General features: G+C 41.9%; 1 protein-coding gene across 1 annotated transcript; it reads left to right on the plus strand.

The window, feature by feature from the left end:
- Positions 1–642: 642 nt before the first annotated feature.
- Positions 643–16,890, plus strand: LOC105386855 (RAD50-interacting protein 1). The gene is made up of 16 exons (XM_048626902.1): positions 643–877; positions 1,083–1,324; positions 1,574–1,729; positions 1,998–2,170; positions 2,499–2,713; positions 2,944–3,190; positions 3,529–3,694; positions 4,168–4,360; positions 7,000–7,144; positions 7,656–7,730; positions 9,854–10,030; positions 11,451–11,572; positions 12,404–12,606; positions 14,771–14,945; positions 15,382–15,506; positions 16,173–16,890. Exons 1-16 carry the CDS (start codon positions 746–748, stop codon positions 16,381–16,383), a joined length of 2,757 nt encoding a protein of 918 aa, XP_048482859.1. The 5' UTR covers positions 643–745; the 3' UTR covers positions 16,384–16,890.
- Positions 16,891–17,876: the final 986 nt, after the last annotated feature.

Here is a 17,876-nt window from a genome sequence, read left to right on the forward strand (position 1 = left end):
TAAAAATGGAAAGTAAAAACTTTCAAAGCGGCGGCTAATTCCTCGCCGTATTACATTACGGCCAGCCATATTGAAGGACGCGCGACGTCGAATACAATCCGCCGAAATTTCATCCAGCCGTATTCAATCCGGCTAAACGTTGATCCGGCGCATTACAAAGCGGCCCTGTCATGTAATGCGGCCAGCCGTATTGTAATGCGGCGGATTATACGATCCGGCTGCGACATATAGCTGAGCTTCGTTTCACTCAGCTACTGCGTGGTCTGACACGTTAGTTTATTACATAATTATGTTATGCGTTTGATTGTGACCATCATCCACCATCCTCTAACTAAACCCAATAAACGATCATACACCAGTACACATCTCTGCTAGTGACCAGGAGGTGAGTGCTGAACAGTCTTACCGAGGCAAACACACTGCACCAAACTATACCCAGAGCCTTGAGCACTGACCAAAGCACTGATTTCACAATACTACCTCTTTACTTTATCTTTCATCCACCAGCCATTGATATCCAACGCGGGAACGCGGGATTTCACCAGCTAAAGAAGCACCTTTAGTGGCCTTGGTGGAATATTCTGAGCTTAGTGAATTCCTATATACTGGAGTTACACAGAATAGATATAAGACATCTGACTGATTTGACGTGTCGTAATTTTTCATTAATATTCTGCGGTGTTTGTATCGCGATTTTCTATTCAAAAATATTTAATTTTCATGTTTTGTGAAAATAACCACTAAAATGAATGACGAAGAGAAAAGTGCTATTCAAGAAGACCTTAATATAAGAATAGGAAACGATATATTAAATCCCACCGCCGTTTATGATATAGAAAATGAACTTATCCTCAAAAGAGATCATTTACAACGTTGTGTACGTATTTTCTGGTTTTTTTACTAGTAAACTTGATATTTCTGCTATAACTTCAATTTCCTATCTAGCCCTGCTTTCACGTATTTTCTCATAAATAATCCTGTAAGTATAGCTTTTACGACTTTAATATGAATAAATAGAACTACCAGCTGTTTAAAGCACCTGAGGACTTTTCACCATTACAACATATTATTACAAATTACAGCTCCACATTGCTAACGATGAAGTGCCAAGTAAGCTATCCTCAGCAATAGAGAAAGCTCAGAAGAATTGTAAGCAAATTGAGAGGCTTAAGGATAAACAAGAGAAACTACAAGCTAAAGTGGATCAATTCCTGAACCATACAGGCCCCTTGAGGAATGAGCTCAATGACCGGCTCACAGCCATCAGCAAGCTTGAGGGAGTGCTGGAGTATTTGAATTCATTTGATAAGATTGAAGAGCTAAGGTAAAGTGTAACAATACTTAAGGAATAGTTTTTTAAATCATTTTGTTGTACATTAATTTATACAGTATAAGTAATGGATCTAGTTTCTCTAGGATCTGAAGAAATTGATAATAAAACAGTAGAATTGGTTGCTTCATCTTGTATGGTGAGTCTGTTTTAGATTATAATTTAGGAGAAAAAAAATATACTTAGGTACTTTATTGCCACAAAATCTTCTATCTGTAAATTAGACTTTCAAACTTTTTACAGTTCACAACTGAAACAATGCAGTGATGATGAGCAGGCGGTGCTGCTGTACGCAGATCTGAAGGAGATGTGCATAAAGTTCATGAAGGGCCACCGCTCAGCCTATGTCAAGGAATACACACATTACTGGCACAATGTACTGAAAGACAAACTATCTAAGTAAGTTGTGTATACTTGTAAGATTCATTAAATCAAGCTAAAGCCTAGCATGGGCGCAAGACAAGAGGTCAAAATGTGACAAAAGTTTTCCATCATAATCTGTCCTGTAGTATCACATTTTGGTGTGCTTGTCTTGCGCCCCATGCAAGGCCTTCAGCTATGTTAGCAACCCAGCACCCATCACAGTTATACTGATTATTCTGTTGTGAAACAGAAAAGAATATTAATAATAGTCTTCACAATAAAAACATGACTGTTTTCATTACAGACAGTATGAAGAAGTCCTGAAGCTGCTGAAATGGCCATTCACAACTGTGCAGGAACCCTCCCCTCCACCCAAGGAGGTGATGGCCAAGTTTGCCAACATCACTCGCCAACTGTTCCTCATTGAAGAACCGAAGGATAACCTCACTACTTCTGTCACTTGTGACTTTAGCCAAGGTATTGTGTAATGGTGTTTGTAAATTTGTGATCAGAACTTAAACTAGTTAGACAGTATAATCCCCCATAAGAGATCCTGCACATAAAGATGACACAATAAATTATGATCTGTGGTCTTCACACTCGCAGGTAATGCTGTATTGTGTTTATGTCTGATGTGAGAGCGCTTAACTTTTGTAGTCCATCATATTATTATTACTTAACTATTTTTACCGTTATGTCTGTTGTGTTAACTGCTGGTGTCGAATGAAATCCATATTCATCTACTTTGCATTTCTTAGTCACATAAGAAACAGCACACTGTTACTAACAATACATTGGATTTCAGACGTAGATCCATGTTTACCTGTCAAGATGCTGCTACGTCCATTGAAGAAGAGGTTTGCGTTCCACTTCACGGGCAACAGGCAGACGGCTCGCATAGACCGACCCGAGTGGTTCCTTACTCAAACCCTCACGTGGATCAAAGATCACCAGGCCTTCATCAGCAAAAATGTGCAGCCAGTTGCGGATAAAATGAATTTGCGACATATTAATACCAAGGTATTTTAATTTATTGTGAGTTACATGAGATAGGTATATAGCTGATAATTCGTCAATAATTCTCCTAGGATGTCGGAATTATCCATTGACAACCTCACATAAAGAACTATTCGACTTTATATTTACTTTCATTCGATTATACTAAGTTTCACGATATATTTTTTAGGAGCTTGGAAAAATAGCTATTTGTTTTTTTAAATACCAATGATTAACATTGCCACAATCTACAGGATGAATTCAACGCCGGCCTAGTAGCATTAGCAGCGGAGCGCCTACACACAGTATTAGGGCTGTACTACACTCACAGCGGGAAAGGAGACATGATAGATGTGGACGCGGCCTTTGCTCACGCTGTGGACGAGACCTTGGGCTTCCACAAGGAGTTGGTAGCCCTGACTGAGAAGGACATCAATAGTGTGCTCTCAGTGTTGACTAAAGCTGAGACCTTTGAACGCTGGCTCGCTGTTGAAAAGAAATGTAAGTGTTAGAACTAATTTAAAACATGAAAGTCTTTTAAAACATAGTGCCTTTAGTCCATTAACAATATTATGTTTTTATCTTTCGATATGATTCATTCAGAACCGTGTTTCGTGTTAATGTCAAAATTGCCGTAAAGGATTTACCATGATTGACCGTGCACCTACAATTTTGTCCATAAATGCTTGAAAGCCTCCCCAAGTAACCATGAGCAGTCAGATACCACTAATCCGACTATCTCTCCTTTCACCACAATGCAAACGCTAGTCAAGTCCTTTTGTTTGTCACCAACACTCTTAAAACAACAATAAATCTTACACTCCAATAACCGTCTACAGATGCACTAGCCAAGATGGACGAGACGCTGGGCAGCTCAGAATGGCGCAGCGTGGTGTGCGCGGGCGGCGGCGCGGCGGGCTGGGTGCCGCGCGCCGCCGACTGGTTCATTGCGCTCCTCACCACCATAGAGGAGCGGTATGCCGTGCTGCCGAGGCCTGGGCACAGGTATAATTATTTTGTTGGTGTTATATGGTATTATTTCCAAATATGCGAAAAGTTAAAGAAGCTAGTGTAACGGCCGCAAATAACAACCCAACAAAATGGAAATGGCAGGTGGAATCATGCTCTCTGCTTTTGTTCTACCTATGTATGTAAATACTCCATCTTACTACCACTCTGGTAACGGTCACCATTATTATATTGTTTCTTTGTCAGCGCGTGTATTAATAAACCTGAAAAACATTCCCACTATATCCATTACAGCACATTTCACACTACATCATTGAACTGTTTCACTTTTGGTCTCTTTGAACTCACAGCAAGATACCCACTCTACAGGTGTTGCAAAAAGGGTATACTAAGCCGAAAGGGGGTGAATCAAGGGGTTCAATCTGAACAAACGCCACTCTATCTTTCACTGCGTTCCATCGTTCTGTCTGTACTTTTCACTTATCTCACTAACCCTATTTACCCCACAGACTGCAATTCCTGGAGCTACAACTAGAGCTGATAGACGAGTGGCGCGTCCGCCTCACTCAGCTACTGCGAGCGGCCACGGAGGTGTTGGACGAGACCTTCCTCACGTCGCCAGACTCTATGGACCCGATGATAGCGGTTATAAATGCCGCCCATCATACTAGGACTGTGCTGTTGCAGCGGGCGCATTCTTTGGTGAGAGTCTTTTATAGTGTTGCCCAAATTCAGTCTTGGTCTTGCAGTCTTGGTCTTGTTCTTGCGTTTTTTCAAGACCAAGACCAAGAACAAGACCGCGTATTTTTAGCAAGACCAAGACCAAGACTGACCGTGCAAGACTTGAGCAAGAACAAGACATAGCCTGCAAGACTCTTGCGTCTTGCAGCTAGGACTTAGCGCTATTTCACTGAGTAGTTAGGTGTAACAGTTCGGTGTATAGGTAGGTACGCTTAGGAATTCTATGAGACGCAAAAAACTGTATCAAAGAATATGAAAAACTGGACCTATGCGCATTACGACTAATACCATAAACATAGCGAATAAAAAAATATCTATTAAAATCAAACTGAGTGCATGCATAGTTATGTTTTAACCATCGGCACTTTGATAATGCGGCATCAAAGGTTTTGTACTTACTTCTCAAAGAAATTTGCCGCTTTTCGGAAGTACATGGTTATGTATGATACACGCGCCGGCGGCTTCTTTTGAAATCTAAAACAATCGTTGCCGCCACGCCGAAATAATAACATTTGACACTATTTGATTGCCGCCATAGGGCGTAGGTATACTCATGCAAAATAATTTCGAATTTTAAGAGTACCTACAGGTGTTCCAAAGAATAAATATGTAAGTTTCAGAGTGTTTAGAATGAAAATGAATACATTATACTGATCACGCAAGTAGTATTATGATTAGGATAAAATGGTAAGGATAGGTAGTAGATGTCATATTAATTCATTCTAGTATACATATTATAATATTGATTACTTATATGGTTTTAAACTAATTACTTAGGTACTATTATTGTACATTTAGTCATTATATACGTTTTTCTAAGATTTAAAGTAAACTTTCATAAATAGTACCTAATAGACTAATAGAAATTGCAAGACTTGCAAGACTCTTGCTGCAAGACCAAGACCAAGACCAAGACTGGGAGCGCAAGACCAAGACCAAGACCAAGAGCAGGTGTATTGGCGCAAGACCAAGACCAAGACTGGCTAAGTCTCGTCTTGTTCTTGCATTTGGGCAACACTAGTCTTTTATTAGCTGTATGAGCAATGAAATAAACCTTTATCTTATGTATAAAAATCTGGAATCTTTTGAAAGAAAAAGAAAGAAAGATTAAACTTTATTTGACAATGACAGCAATCATACTTAATTATTTTGTTACATGAGTTGAGCTATGATATTTGTCGTGGACTCACAAACACGTTTCATAGCCACCATTAATGTATACCTTTATACAACAAACTGTATAAGTAGTTGATTCGTAACTTGGCTTGCGGTGCCGCTCCCTCACCTCCTGCTTAATTCCTAACCTTCACCTCTTTATTCCAGTACTACCTATTTTCGGGCAGATTTTTCAACAGTGGGATTACCTAGCAGATTTACAGTGTTATATTATTGATTTTGAGTAACTTGGACTACAGTGCCCCTCCCTCCCCTCATCCTTCATTCCTAACCACACCCCTATATTCCAGCACTACCTCCAGCTGCAATACTACCGGCGCCAGTTCCAGCAGCTGTTGGCTCTATCTATTTATCTATTTAAGGGCAGATTTTTCAACAGTGACATACCTGAGCAGATATATTCAGTATTATACATTTCATTTGGGTTCCGCTCATCTGGCATAATCTTTATTGACCAAAACTCATTCCGCATAACTCGTATGGTCTAAACTTTTCTGGCCGAACCATCACTTTGCCAAGACTTATGTGGCATAAGGCTCGTTTCGTCTAAAAGTCTTTAGGCACAATCTTTAAACACCTAAGTTTCGTTTGCTCAAATTTATGTTCGTCTATACCTTTGTATAATCTTGTTTCTCCTAAGGTTATCTTAATAAATAATATATTAAGTATGTAGTAAATGTACAAATTGTGGTATTTTTCTCCTACATCCCGAAAATCACGATATTGTATGATCAAAAAATCGAAAGTTAACGACCAATATAATTATTACAAACCCCATGAGATCGAAACCTAAAAATAGGTGCGACGACGAGCAAAGCGAGGAGGAGCGTGTTAGGTGCACATGTTCATCAAAACCAAAGCGGAGCGCAGCGAAGCGGAGCGGAGCGTTTTCCAAACAGCGGAAACAATACAAGGCACCAGTTTGCGCTATGTAGGGAGACGCTCCGTCAAAGTTAAAGCCAAACGAATATTATTACTTTGTATAAACCTATGCCATAGCATTATTAGGCTTTTCAAGATTTGGCCATACCATTATTAGGCTAAACAATGTTATGCGAAATAACTTTTTACTAAACGAGATTTATGCCATACGATTTTCGGCGTAACGAGACTTTGACCAAACGTTACTATGCAATACGAGATTAGGCAAAAAAATCTTATGCCAAAAAAGGTAGAACCATTTCATTTCAGTGTTATATTACTGATTCTGAGTAACTTAGGCTACAGTCCCCCCCCCTCTTCTCATCCTTCATTCCTAACCACACCTCTATATTCCAACACTACCTACAACTCCAGTACAACCGGCGTCATTGTTGGTCGGTCTATCCATTTTAGGGCAGATTTTTTATTGATTCTGAGTAAATTAAGCTGCCGTTCTCTCCCTCTCCTTGTCGTTCATTCCTAACATCCCCATTCTATTCCAGCACTACCTCCAACTCCATTACTACCGGCGTCAGTTCCAGCAGCTGACGCGGCGGCAGCACTGCGACGAGCACGACCTCAGCTACGGAGACGATGATGAAGATCTGCCGCTTCTGGATGATGACCAGCCGTTTGAGGAGGTGCTGGGTATGGGTTATTATTGAATTAATTTATTGATTTTTTCTGTCTAAAATGTTTTTGAATGTGCCTAGATTGACTAGGTATGGGATAGTATTGAAAATCTATAATTGTTTTTTATGGGACCGAAAAGCTTTTAAACGTGCCTTATTATTGACTCTATTGATATTTTCTAGCAGTATAAATTGGTTTGTTACTCTAGTTTCAGTGTTACTATGACGTATTGTCTTTTCTATGACAAAATACCTCTAAATGGACCTGATTTTTGGGGAAGTTGTACATATGAATTCATATGAAGTAATAATAACTGCAAGAGTTAAATGACCTACAGTGATAATTCTCTAGCACCATAATAATATACCATTCCAGTGGAGTCTCAAGTTAACTCTAGCGGGTTATAGCTACCTACCTCTTTCGCACACTATACTACTGTCATCAGTTTCAAAATGAAATTCAAAACAAACTTACATGGACCACATGGACGAAAGGCATCCTTTACAAGAAGTTTGTATTGTTCCAGCAATACCGCCCTCCCTGCAGATGCATTACTACCACTGTCAGACTCAGCAGGAGACATGGAACGACGAAGTTGTTGGTAAATATCTGTAAAATTTGCAGCTACATTATAACCTGATAGTGGGCGCAATTGCTCTATTTTATAGGGTGTTTCAAGGAACGGGTGTAGTGATATTTGTTAAGTGTTAGCTACGGTGTGTCGGGACGAGGTGACGTAGTGGGGAGCGGACAAGTGAAACAACCATTAGAGTTGAATGCCTCTATTCGACTGCCCAGCGGTGCTTACCCTACAATAATATAACATCCCTCCACCCTTAGCCTAAAAATACTTTTTATAGTTAACGCGTTCACGTGGTCTTTTCGAGCGTCCTTCAAGCAGAGTGGTTGGGCGGTCGTCGGTGCGGCGCGTCGCTGCCGGCCCGCCGGGCGAGGTCGCCGCCTCGCAGTCTGCCCACGGCTCGGGGTCGTGCTCCGTGTGGGCCACATCTGAGCTAGGCCCTGCGCCAGCTGCGCCTTCATCCTCTGCCTGTTCTCCAGTAGCTGACGTCATCATCAGGCTCACATCTTGTGTGGTACGCTCGGGAAGCAGCACTTGCGGCATCAGCTGCTCGTCAGTGTGTCTGCTGGTGGATACGTTCTCTGACGCATTGGAACACTTTACGTCACCGTCATACTCCTCCCCCCGAATTTTCAAAAGTTGATTAGAATGTCTCTTAATCACATTATTATCGTCTAAACTACGCACTAAATACACTAATTTGCCTAACTTGGCAACAATACGTCCTTTAATCCATGATGTTCTTTGATTGTGGTATGACTTAATTAATACAAGTTCATTAATACTAAAGTCCACTACACGCTTGCCACGATAGAATTTACACTGCAAGGACTGATTATCTCTTACAACTTTATCGAGTGTTGTGTCTGACGGTGCCGAGATTGATTGGTGTGGGGTTATTAAATCTAACCGGCACCTCAGTTTGTGCCCAAATAACACCTCAGCGGGCGAGCGATCAGTTGTACTGTGGTGGGAGTTACGATATTGCAATAAAAACTCATTTAATTTTGAACTTAAATCCCGTTGGTTGCTGCCGGATAAAACAATAGATTTTATTGCCCTCTTTATTATTTTTACGTAACTCTCAGCCTGTCCATTACTACTAGGATTGTAAGGTGGAGACGTCACGAGTAATATACCATTCTGACTACAAAACTGTTTAAACAATTCTGACACAAAAGAAGATCCATTATCGGAACATATTGTATGAAACAATCCGAACCTTGACATCACTTCACATAGCTTGTCTATAACTACACGGGAACTGTATCCCGAAGACACATCAAACAGCTCAACCCATTTAGAGTAGGCATCAACTATGATTAGGTAAGTTTTACCGTTAATGGGACCCAGAAAATCTAAATGCACACGATGCCATGCGCGTGGCGGGAACGGCCAGGGAGCGAGGGGCGCGCGGGGCGGGGAGGGCCGCAGCGCTGCGCATACGTCACAGCGCGCGACGAACAAATCGATATCAGCTGACATGCCCGGCCAATAAAACCGGTTTCACGCATCTGATTTCATTTTATATGAACCTAGATGACCTACATGTAGTTCAGACAGTACCTTATTACGACAGACGGACGGGACAACTAACTTGTGACCTCTTAACAAGCAGCCGTTTTCCACCGAAAGTTCATACCTACATGAAAAATAAGGAATGAAAGCCTTGTCGGTAACGGCTTTTGGCCAACCATTCAAAATAAACTTACAAATAGCCGATAACACGGAGTCTTTGTCAGTCTCACAGCTAATATCCTGCAAATTTAAGAAGGTACATCCATCATACACAAAATTTATATAGGTCGCGTTATCAACGTTGCTATCCAGCTGAGCATCTAACTGTATCGATGATGAATCATCCTGTGACGAAGTAGCCCGACTAAGGTAGTCCGCAGCATTATGCGCGCTAGGCACATATTCTAATTTGAAGTTATATGATGATAGATAAATAGCATAACGCTGCAAACGGTTAGCGGTGACTTCCGGGATGCCTTTGTCGGGGTTAAAAATCGAAAGTAACGGCTTGTGATCTGTTTTGAGAATGAACGGCTCAGAACGGCCGTACAAATATTGGTGATACTTACGTACACCGAATATTATAGCCGTGGCCTCTTTCTGAATTTGGCTGTAGGCTTTCTCAGGCGAAGTAAGGGAACGCGACGCATATGCGATGGGGCGCTCCACGCCGGGAGCAGCCGCTCCGGCCGCCGCCGGCTCCACCTGGCTCAGGATAGCGGCTAGCCCTGTCGGCGACGCGTCCACTGTCAGAATGAGAGTGGCGTTTGGGTTAAAGTGGGCCAACGTTTCGTCTGACGAAAGTACACGTTTAACCGCTGCAACCGCGTCTTCTTGAGGTTTTCCCCAATGCCATGGGACGTTTTTTTGAAGCAACTCATGAAGAGGGCTCATTATGGAAGCTGCATTTCTCACAAAACTTCTGTAATAATTTACAAGCCCTAGGAAGGACTTAAGTTCAGACACGTTTGTGGGAATTTTAGCTTGTAAGATGGACTTAACCTTGCTAGGGCACTTATGAAGTCCATTCTTATCAATGATGAATCCAAGATAAGCTACAGAATTTTGAAAAAGCGAACATTTTTCCTTTTGTAACACAAACCCTGCACTTTCTAACCTTTTAAAAACTTCTTCTAAGTTAGCTAAATGCTCCGTGTCATCCGTACCTGTGATTAAAATGTCATCTTGGAACAATAGAACTTTATCTAGGCCCGATAGCAGTTTTTCTATGGTACGCTGAAAAATAGCGGCTGCACTTGACAAACCAAACACAAGACGCGTAAACTTATACAACCCTTTGTGGGTATTGATGCAGGTTAACATTTGGGATGCTGGGCTCAGGACCAGCTGATTATAAGCCCGGGAGAGATCAAGTTTGCTGAACTTCTCCCCCCCATGGAGCTTAGTGAACAACTCATCCACAAGTGGCAGGGGATATTTGTCTACAATCAACTGCTTATTCAAAGACACTGAGTAATCAGCACAAAGTCTAACTCGACCGTCTTGCCTCAGGACAGGTACTATAGGACTAGCATAGTCTGATGATGTAACTGGAACCAGTATCCCTAACTCAACTAATTTATTTAATTCATTTTCAACTTTCTCCTTTAAGGCAAAGGGAAGACGCCGTGATTTATAATAAATTGGTTTGGATCCTGGCTTTAGGTTTAGATCAACAATTAAATCCTTACAACATCCTAACGAATCGGAGAACAGAGTCGGGTATTTATCAATTAATTTGTCTGTCAAACTATTGAAAGAGTTTACGGAGGATATCTGTAAGTTGAACTTAGCTATGAAGTCTCTGCCTAATAATGATGGACCACCATCGCGAACCACATAAACAATTATATCAGCTGTTCGTGACTTGTAAGAAAAGGACAGGTTGAGAGTTCCGACAGTTACAATGTTGCTACCATTGTAGCTCTGCAGAAATACACTGCTGTGTTGTAACGGAGTGCCAGAAAAATATTTTAAATAAACTAACTCCGAGATGATAGTCACAGCTGAGCCTGTGTCAATTTCAAAGTTTAAACTCACACCATTCACAAGTACACAATAATATAACATTAAGGTTAAGCTATTGCCGCTTTATCCAAGACAAATGCGTTTATAGACATAAAAAAGAGTGAAGTTTTAGAGCGGAGCTGTATGTAGTGATTTTTGTAATCACAGCAGTATATTATCCTTCTGTTTTAGACTAAATATATTATTTTTTCACAGAAAAACAAGAGCACCAAGGCCACGAGCACTTGATGCCAGACGTCGGTGGTTTACATCTGCACGACAACGCAGAGGGAAGGCGGCCAAGACCAACGAGTTTGAGCCTCAATACTAATGACCTGGTAGGTACATAGTACTGAGTGGTTTATGATCATTTCATGTGTATGTATCCAAAGGCGTACCCAGGATTTTAGCTAGGGGGGGGCAGCTCATACCTGTTGAACCTGTTCCGAGATGATGGTCGGTCGGGTTATATTGAAACATTATAGATAAAATATCTGACTAAAAAGAAAAGATACTTGTTTCCAACACTTCATATTGCGCACAGTAAGTAACACGTTTTTAATTTCCACTTAGCAGGAAAATTTACGTTTATTTTATCTTCTAGGGTGGGGGCAGCTGCAAAAAAAAACATACTTCACAAAGTTTTTTAAAATTTTCAGCTGAAAATGCTTTTAAGACCACAACGTCTGCTAGTTTTTATGATCGGCACTGATGATTGCTGAAAACCATTTTCATGATTATCAGCTCACATGAGTACCTCTTCAGTTATAGGTAAATAGGTATTTAGCGGCCTAAGTCGAAATATTACTTTTATACCCTCAGATACCCTAGAAGCAGGTGGAAAGCCACGACCAGACCTAGTCTCAATCGAAGGTTGGTTATAAACAAACATCTGAAAGAAGTTTCATCAACATTGAAAGAGGATTACAGGTGTCAGTAAGTGGAAGAATGCTGAATTCTGGGGAAAAAAAACATACTTCACAAAGTTTTTTAAAATTTTCAGCTGAAAATGCTTTTAAGACCACGTGTAAATAAATAAATAGTTGAAGTTAAGGGCGTGGCCAAATCTAATTAGGTACATTCTTAAATTATATTTTGGAAACCTGAACAACGTTACCAAAATTCTGTATGCACAAATGCACATGTATTTATGTACAAAATAATCCCAGCAGGCCCTAGAACCACGCACACACCGCAACCGCCGCCGGGTCTCCGTCGACAGTCTGCCGATCCAGTCGGACGGCGCCGAGGCGGGCGTGTTCGGGGAGGCCCCCGCCCTGCTGGCCCGGCTGAGGGACGCCGGCGCCGCCACCGCCGCCCGCCACATGTTGGCCGAGTTCCGCCACCTGCTCGGGGATTACAGGAAGCAGAGGTTTGTTGTTGTTGTCCTATGGTATCCTAGTAGTTCTAGTGCGCCACACCTTCTTATCCTCTGCAACCGCTATAGCATCCAACCTTGTCAGTACGAGACAACGTGACGGCGTCCACGGTGGGCTCCTAGCGGTTCCTACTCGGAAGCTGTGCTTCCTTTTGTTCTCAGCTCCCTTTTCATCGACTAAGCTACGTCACGTTATTGGACGGCTAATTCCGGCCCATATTCTGCCGATCCAGTCGGACAGCGCCGAGGCGGGCGTGTTCGGGGAGGCCCCCGCCCTGCTGGCCAGGCTGAGAGACGCCGGCGCCACCACCGCCGCTAGGCACATGCTCGCCGAGTTCCGACATCTGGGGGATTATAGGAAGCAGAGGTTTGTGTTGTTCCAAGATAGGGAGATAAATAATATAAAAAAGCGAATCGTTGCTGAGTTACAATGCGATAGCGAGAGATTATTATATCTGTCCTTGTCATTCGTACGCGCAGTTATGGCGTCAGTTGGTCGACAGAGCTGTAGTTGTGTGTTTCGTGGTACAGGAAAGCAGTTAGTACTGGAGTTGTCAACATTTTTTGAACAAGTTCATTTATCTGGTTATCTTGCATGGGGTATAGTGCTATTGTAGCGAGACGGCGCCGCCCGCCCCATGCTCGCCGAGTTCCGACACCTGCTCGGGGACTACAGGAAGCAGAGGTATGTGTTGTTGTTGTTGTCCTATGGTATCCTAGTATTTCTAGTGCGCCACACTTTTCTATCCTCGGCAACCGCTATAGCATCCGTCCTTGTCAGCAAGGGACGACGGCGTCTACGGCGGCCTTCTAGTGGTTTCCACTCGGAAGCTACTTTTTGTTCTCAGCTCCCTTGCTCATCGAGTAAGCTACGTCACGTTATTGGACTGTCAATCGCGGCACCTACAACTTTGTCTCAGTTACTGTCATCAATACAGTTACAGATACGAGCCAAGATACTTAAAAAAATTAATTCGCCTGTATTCCCCGGCAGATGGCACGCGATGTCGCTAGTGGAGGAGATGGCGATGTCGATATCGCCGTCGCTGTGCCGGCCGCTGGGCGCGCTCTGTGCGCGGCTGCACTCGGCCTGCTCCAAGCTCGCGCCCTTCCTCTGTGCTAGACTACGCGCTTATGTCACTAGCACTGTGGACACGCTTATATTACACAGTTATCTTGATGTTGTCCTAAATGTCGCTATTTGGCGTTATATAGCAGTATCGTTTCCTAAAGTTTCATAATTGGTTGTTCCACCTATAGAAGTGTCTTAAATTCCACTTTTCGGCTTTATATAGCAGTATCTCTAAATTTTATTAATGTCAGTTTCTATAATGACCAAAGATACGAGCCACTATATGAAAGTCGCCTGCATTCCCCGGCAGATGGCACGCGATGTCGCTAGTGGAGGAGATGGCGATGTCGATATCGCCGTCGCTGTGCCGGCCGCTGGGCGCGCTCTGTGCGCGGCTGCACTCGGCCTGCTCCAAGCTCGCGCCCTTCCTCTGTGCTAGACTACGCGCTTATGTCACTAGCACTGTGGACACGCTTATATTACACAGTTATCTTGATGTTGTCCTAAATGTCGCTATTTGGCGTTATATAGCAGTATCGTTTCCTAAAGTTTCATAATTGGTTGTTCCACCTATAGAAGTGTCTTAAATTCCACTTTTCGGCTTTATATAGCAGTATCTCTAAATTTTATTAATGTCAGTTTCTATAATGACCAAAGATACGAGCCACTATATGAAAGTCGCCTGCATTCCCCGGCAGATGGCACGCGATGTCGCTAGTGGAGGAGATGGCGATGTCGATATCGCCGTCGCTGTGCCGGCCGCTGGGCGCGCTCTGTGCGCGGCTGCACTCGGCCTGCTCCAAGCTCGCGCCCTTCCTCTGTGCTAGACTACGCGCTTATGTCACTAGCACTGTGGACACGCTTATATTACACAGTTATCTTGATGTTGTCCTAAATGTCGCTATTTGGCGTTATATAGCAGTATCGTTTCCTAAAGTTTCATAATTGGTTGTTCCACCTATAGAAGTGTCTTAAATTCCACTTTTCGGCTTTATATAGCAGTATCTCGAAATTTTATTAATGTCAGTTTCTATAATGACCAAAGATACGAGCCACTATATTAAAGTCGCCTGCATTCCCCGGCAGATGGCACGCGATGTCGCTAGTGGAGGAGATGGCGATGTCGATATCGCCGTCGCTGTGCCGGCCGCTGGGCGCGCTCTGTGCGCGGCTGCACTCGGCCTGCTCCAAGCTCGCGCCCTTCCTCTGTGCTAGACTACGCGCTTATGTCACTAGCACCGTGGATACGCTTATATTTGAGGTGAGATATTTTTTTGTTCCTACAGTTGATATGTATAATAAGCCAAATTTTATTAAAAAGACGCGACTAATACATTTGAAAGAGAGACAGCACATGTCATTTTGATGCGGCTGCCGTGGGTGATGTTTTTGTGTTATTACGGACGCATTCAATAGTGGTGCATGATGTGGTCAGTTCTAACATTATGTGGTCGTGTGCATCAAAATTATCAGACTTGAGGCGTCACAACATCACATTATCGGCCTTCCATCCACACATCATAGTTATTGGTTCAATAGCATAGCAGAAACCGCTCAAATAAAAACTAAGAATTCGCTGTAAATGATAGATTGCTTTAAGCAATAAGGTCGCTTTTTTGTACTGTTTTATTTATAAGTATTTTTTAAACATTCAAAATACCTGGTATTCCATTCTAAATATCTCATTTTTCGTGCAGGAGGTGGTGCTAGAGAGCTGGTGGAACACGGGCGGCACCATGCAGCTCACGCACGACGTGAAGCGCAACCTCGTGCCCGCCTTCGCGCGCCCCGACCACGCCGACAAGGAGAGCCTGTTCCCCAAGTAAATCTATAAGGCTACAGGGCGCATTTAAGCCGTGACAAAAGTTCGCGTTCACTCAAATCGCGCATCCAAAAGAGCAAGCGCTACCGAGAACTTTTGTCACGTCTAAAATGCGCCCCGTACTAGCCCTTCTGCTGTAGTGAATGATAGGTTGCAGCAGATACTGAGGTATAGCTCGACATGCTGCCTGCTAAGGATAACGTGTTCCCCAAGTGAGTCGTACTGGCAGTCACTATTGTACTATTAACGAGTGGAAATCAACATAGCGGCTGTCTGCACACTCATGAACGAGTTTTATGAGAGCTGTTGCAACCTTGTGTACTTATTGTTATGAACCATTTACGAGTGTTAAACAAAATGGCGGCTGTCTGCACACTCATGAATGCGTTATAATAGAGCTGTCGGAGCACATCTATGCCGCAATGTATGCTTATATCGATCGAGGCGACGAGTTGCAATTGTGTTGTGACTTCCACCTGCAACCACCAAGGGTATAAGGGTATCTCCTCTACGTGATTTAATCTTTACAAGAGAAACCTATTAGTACAAAGAATGTTAATTATAGTCTGCTTGAAAGAACGTTCATTGTAGCCTGCCTATACCCTGCCTACAGTTTCATGTGTAACTTATTCTCATTTTCCTAATGCTTGAACTCTCCTCCCGCAGGCTAGTGGAATCCTGCACTCTGCTAAACCTGGACTACGACGACGCGCGCCGCCTGCGCGCCGCCATCGCCTCGCCCACTCCCAACACCCACGACTCCATCGTCAACGGGCTCAAGATCACCCACATCCAGCCCCTACTCTGCCTCCGAATCCTCAGCCAGAGGACCGACCTCAGCGACAACTCTCCACCGTCGGTTCTAGAGCTGTTCTGAGGCTACGAAGGCAAGGGCATATAATGAGGTTGTGTGTCCTAATGCCTGGTGTTTGTTTGCGGGTTTTTAGACTTTCGGTGCGGGTTCAACGAAGTTGGCGGTGTTATGTGAGTTATTCAGCTATTTGTATTTGGCTGGGTCTCCAGTTTGCTAACTGTTTATGCGTATCGGTTTATTATGCCGAGTATTCAAGGTTTGCTTGTTTTAAGCTCGCTCTAAGCAATTTGGACAAATAGTTTGCCTACTGGGAACGCAGCCTTACGATTATTATTGATATTAACCATGGATAAGATTTGTAGTGGCAAGTAGGCCAATGAAATATCGAAGAATATTAGTTATAAACTATGCTATGATATCTATGTTTTGTGTAATTCAATGAATGGTGATAAAGTTTGGCCGGGCCTATTTAGATTTCTCAAAGAAATTAAGGTGTACAGAACACGATAGAAGAAATATCTGGAATGACGCTATATTAAAATTGCCGGTTTTGTAGAAAATAATATTATACTAAAGTAATTTTCACTTCATATATATTACAATAGTCATGTTAAACTTATTTCGATAAAAAACATTGACAAGTTACACTACCTTCATGCATTGAATAGTATTTAAGTACATACTTAGTTAAGATATTAGTCAATGAATTTCATGCATTTATATCGTGTATAAGATTCTTTATTTATTTATTTAATGAAAATTCTATTTATGTTACCGAATTTACCTGCAATTTTGTTATTGATTATTGAATACGTCATGTTAGAAAATATTAACTACTATCAAGTTTTTATGTTGTACCTATACTTAAGTAAGCATAAAATATACAGTCTAATTTAAACATTACATCCGTTTCATTCTAAGACCGTACATAGTAAGGTTCAACCTGTATGCGCGCAAATCCAGCATATGATAGGTGGGTATAGTAAAAAAATAAGCTTTTTTAAAAATATTTTATTATAAAAAAAACAGGACACGTCTCAACATAGAACCTGCTTAGTAAAAATATAATGTTATTATAACTATTAAACTAATCTTACTACAAAATCGCATTAGTTCATTTTACGTGTAGTTACTTGAGTAATAGTAAATTATAAAAATCGGAGCCATCCAAATAATGATCTGGTTGTAACAATGTAATAAATAGTCACATATAGCCTAGCAAATAAGTTAAGAAACCAAGTACTCTTTATCATAGTTCGATATTAAATAAAGTGAAAAGTAAGGTACTGGTTAATAATTTCTATTAAGGTAATAAATGAATTGTTGAGTTTTGGTTTCCGTCTTCTTAGCTCATTTGGCAGGCTTATTCATTTCTGAGGATCACACATGGCACCGTATTTTTAACAATAACGTAATTAGAACAATAATATATGAATGCTTTATAAATTACCAAGATATCAACATAAATAATAATAAAAGAAATATCATAATATTTGACAGATGTTTGGGAATACGGATATAAAAACAAGTAGTATATTGTATTCCTACATCCTTTG

Source organism: Plutella xylostella, chromosome 17, assembly GCF_932276165.1.
Source record: "Plutella xylostella chromosome 17, ilPluXylo3.1, whole genome shotgun sequence".
Classification (NCBI taxonomy): domain Eukaryota; kingdom Metazoa; phylum Arthropoda; class Insecta; order Lepidoptera; family Plutellidae; genus Plutella; species Plutella xylostella.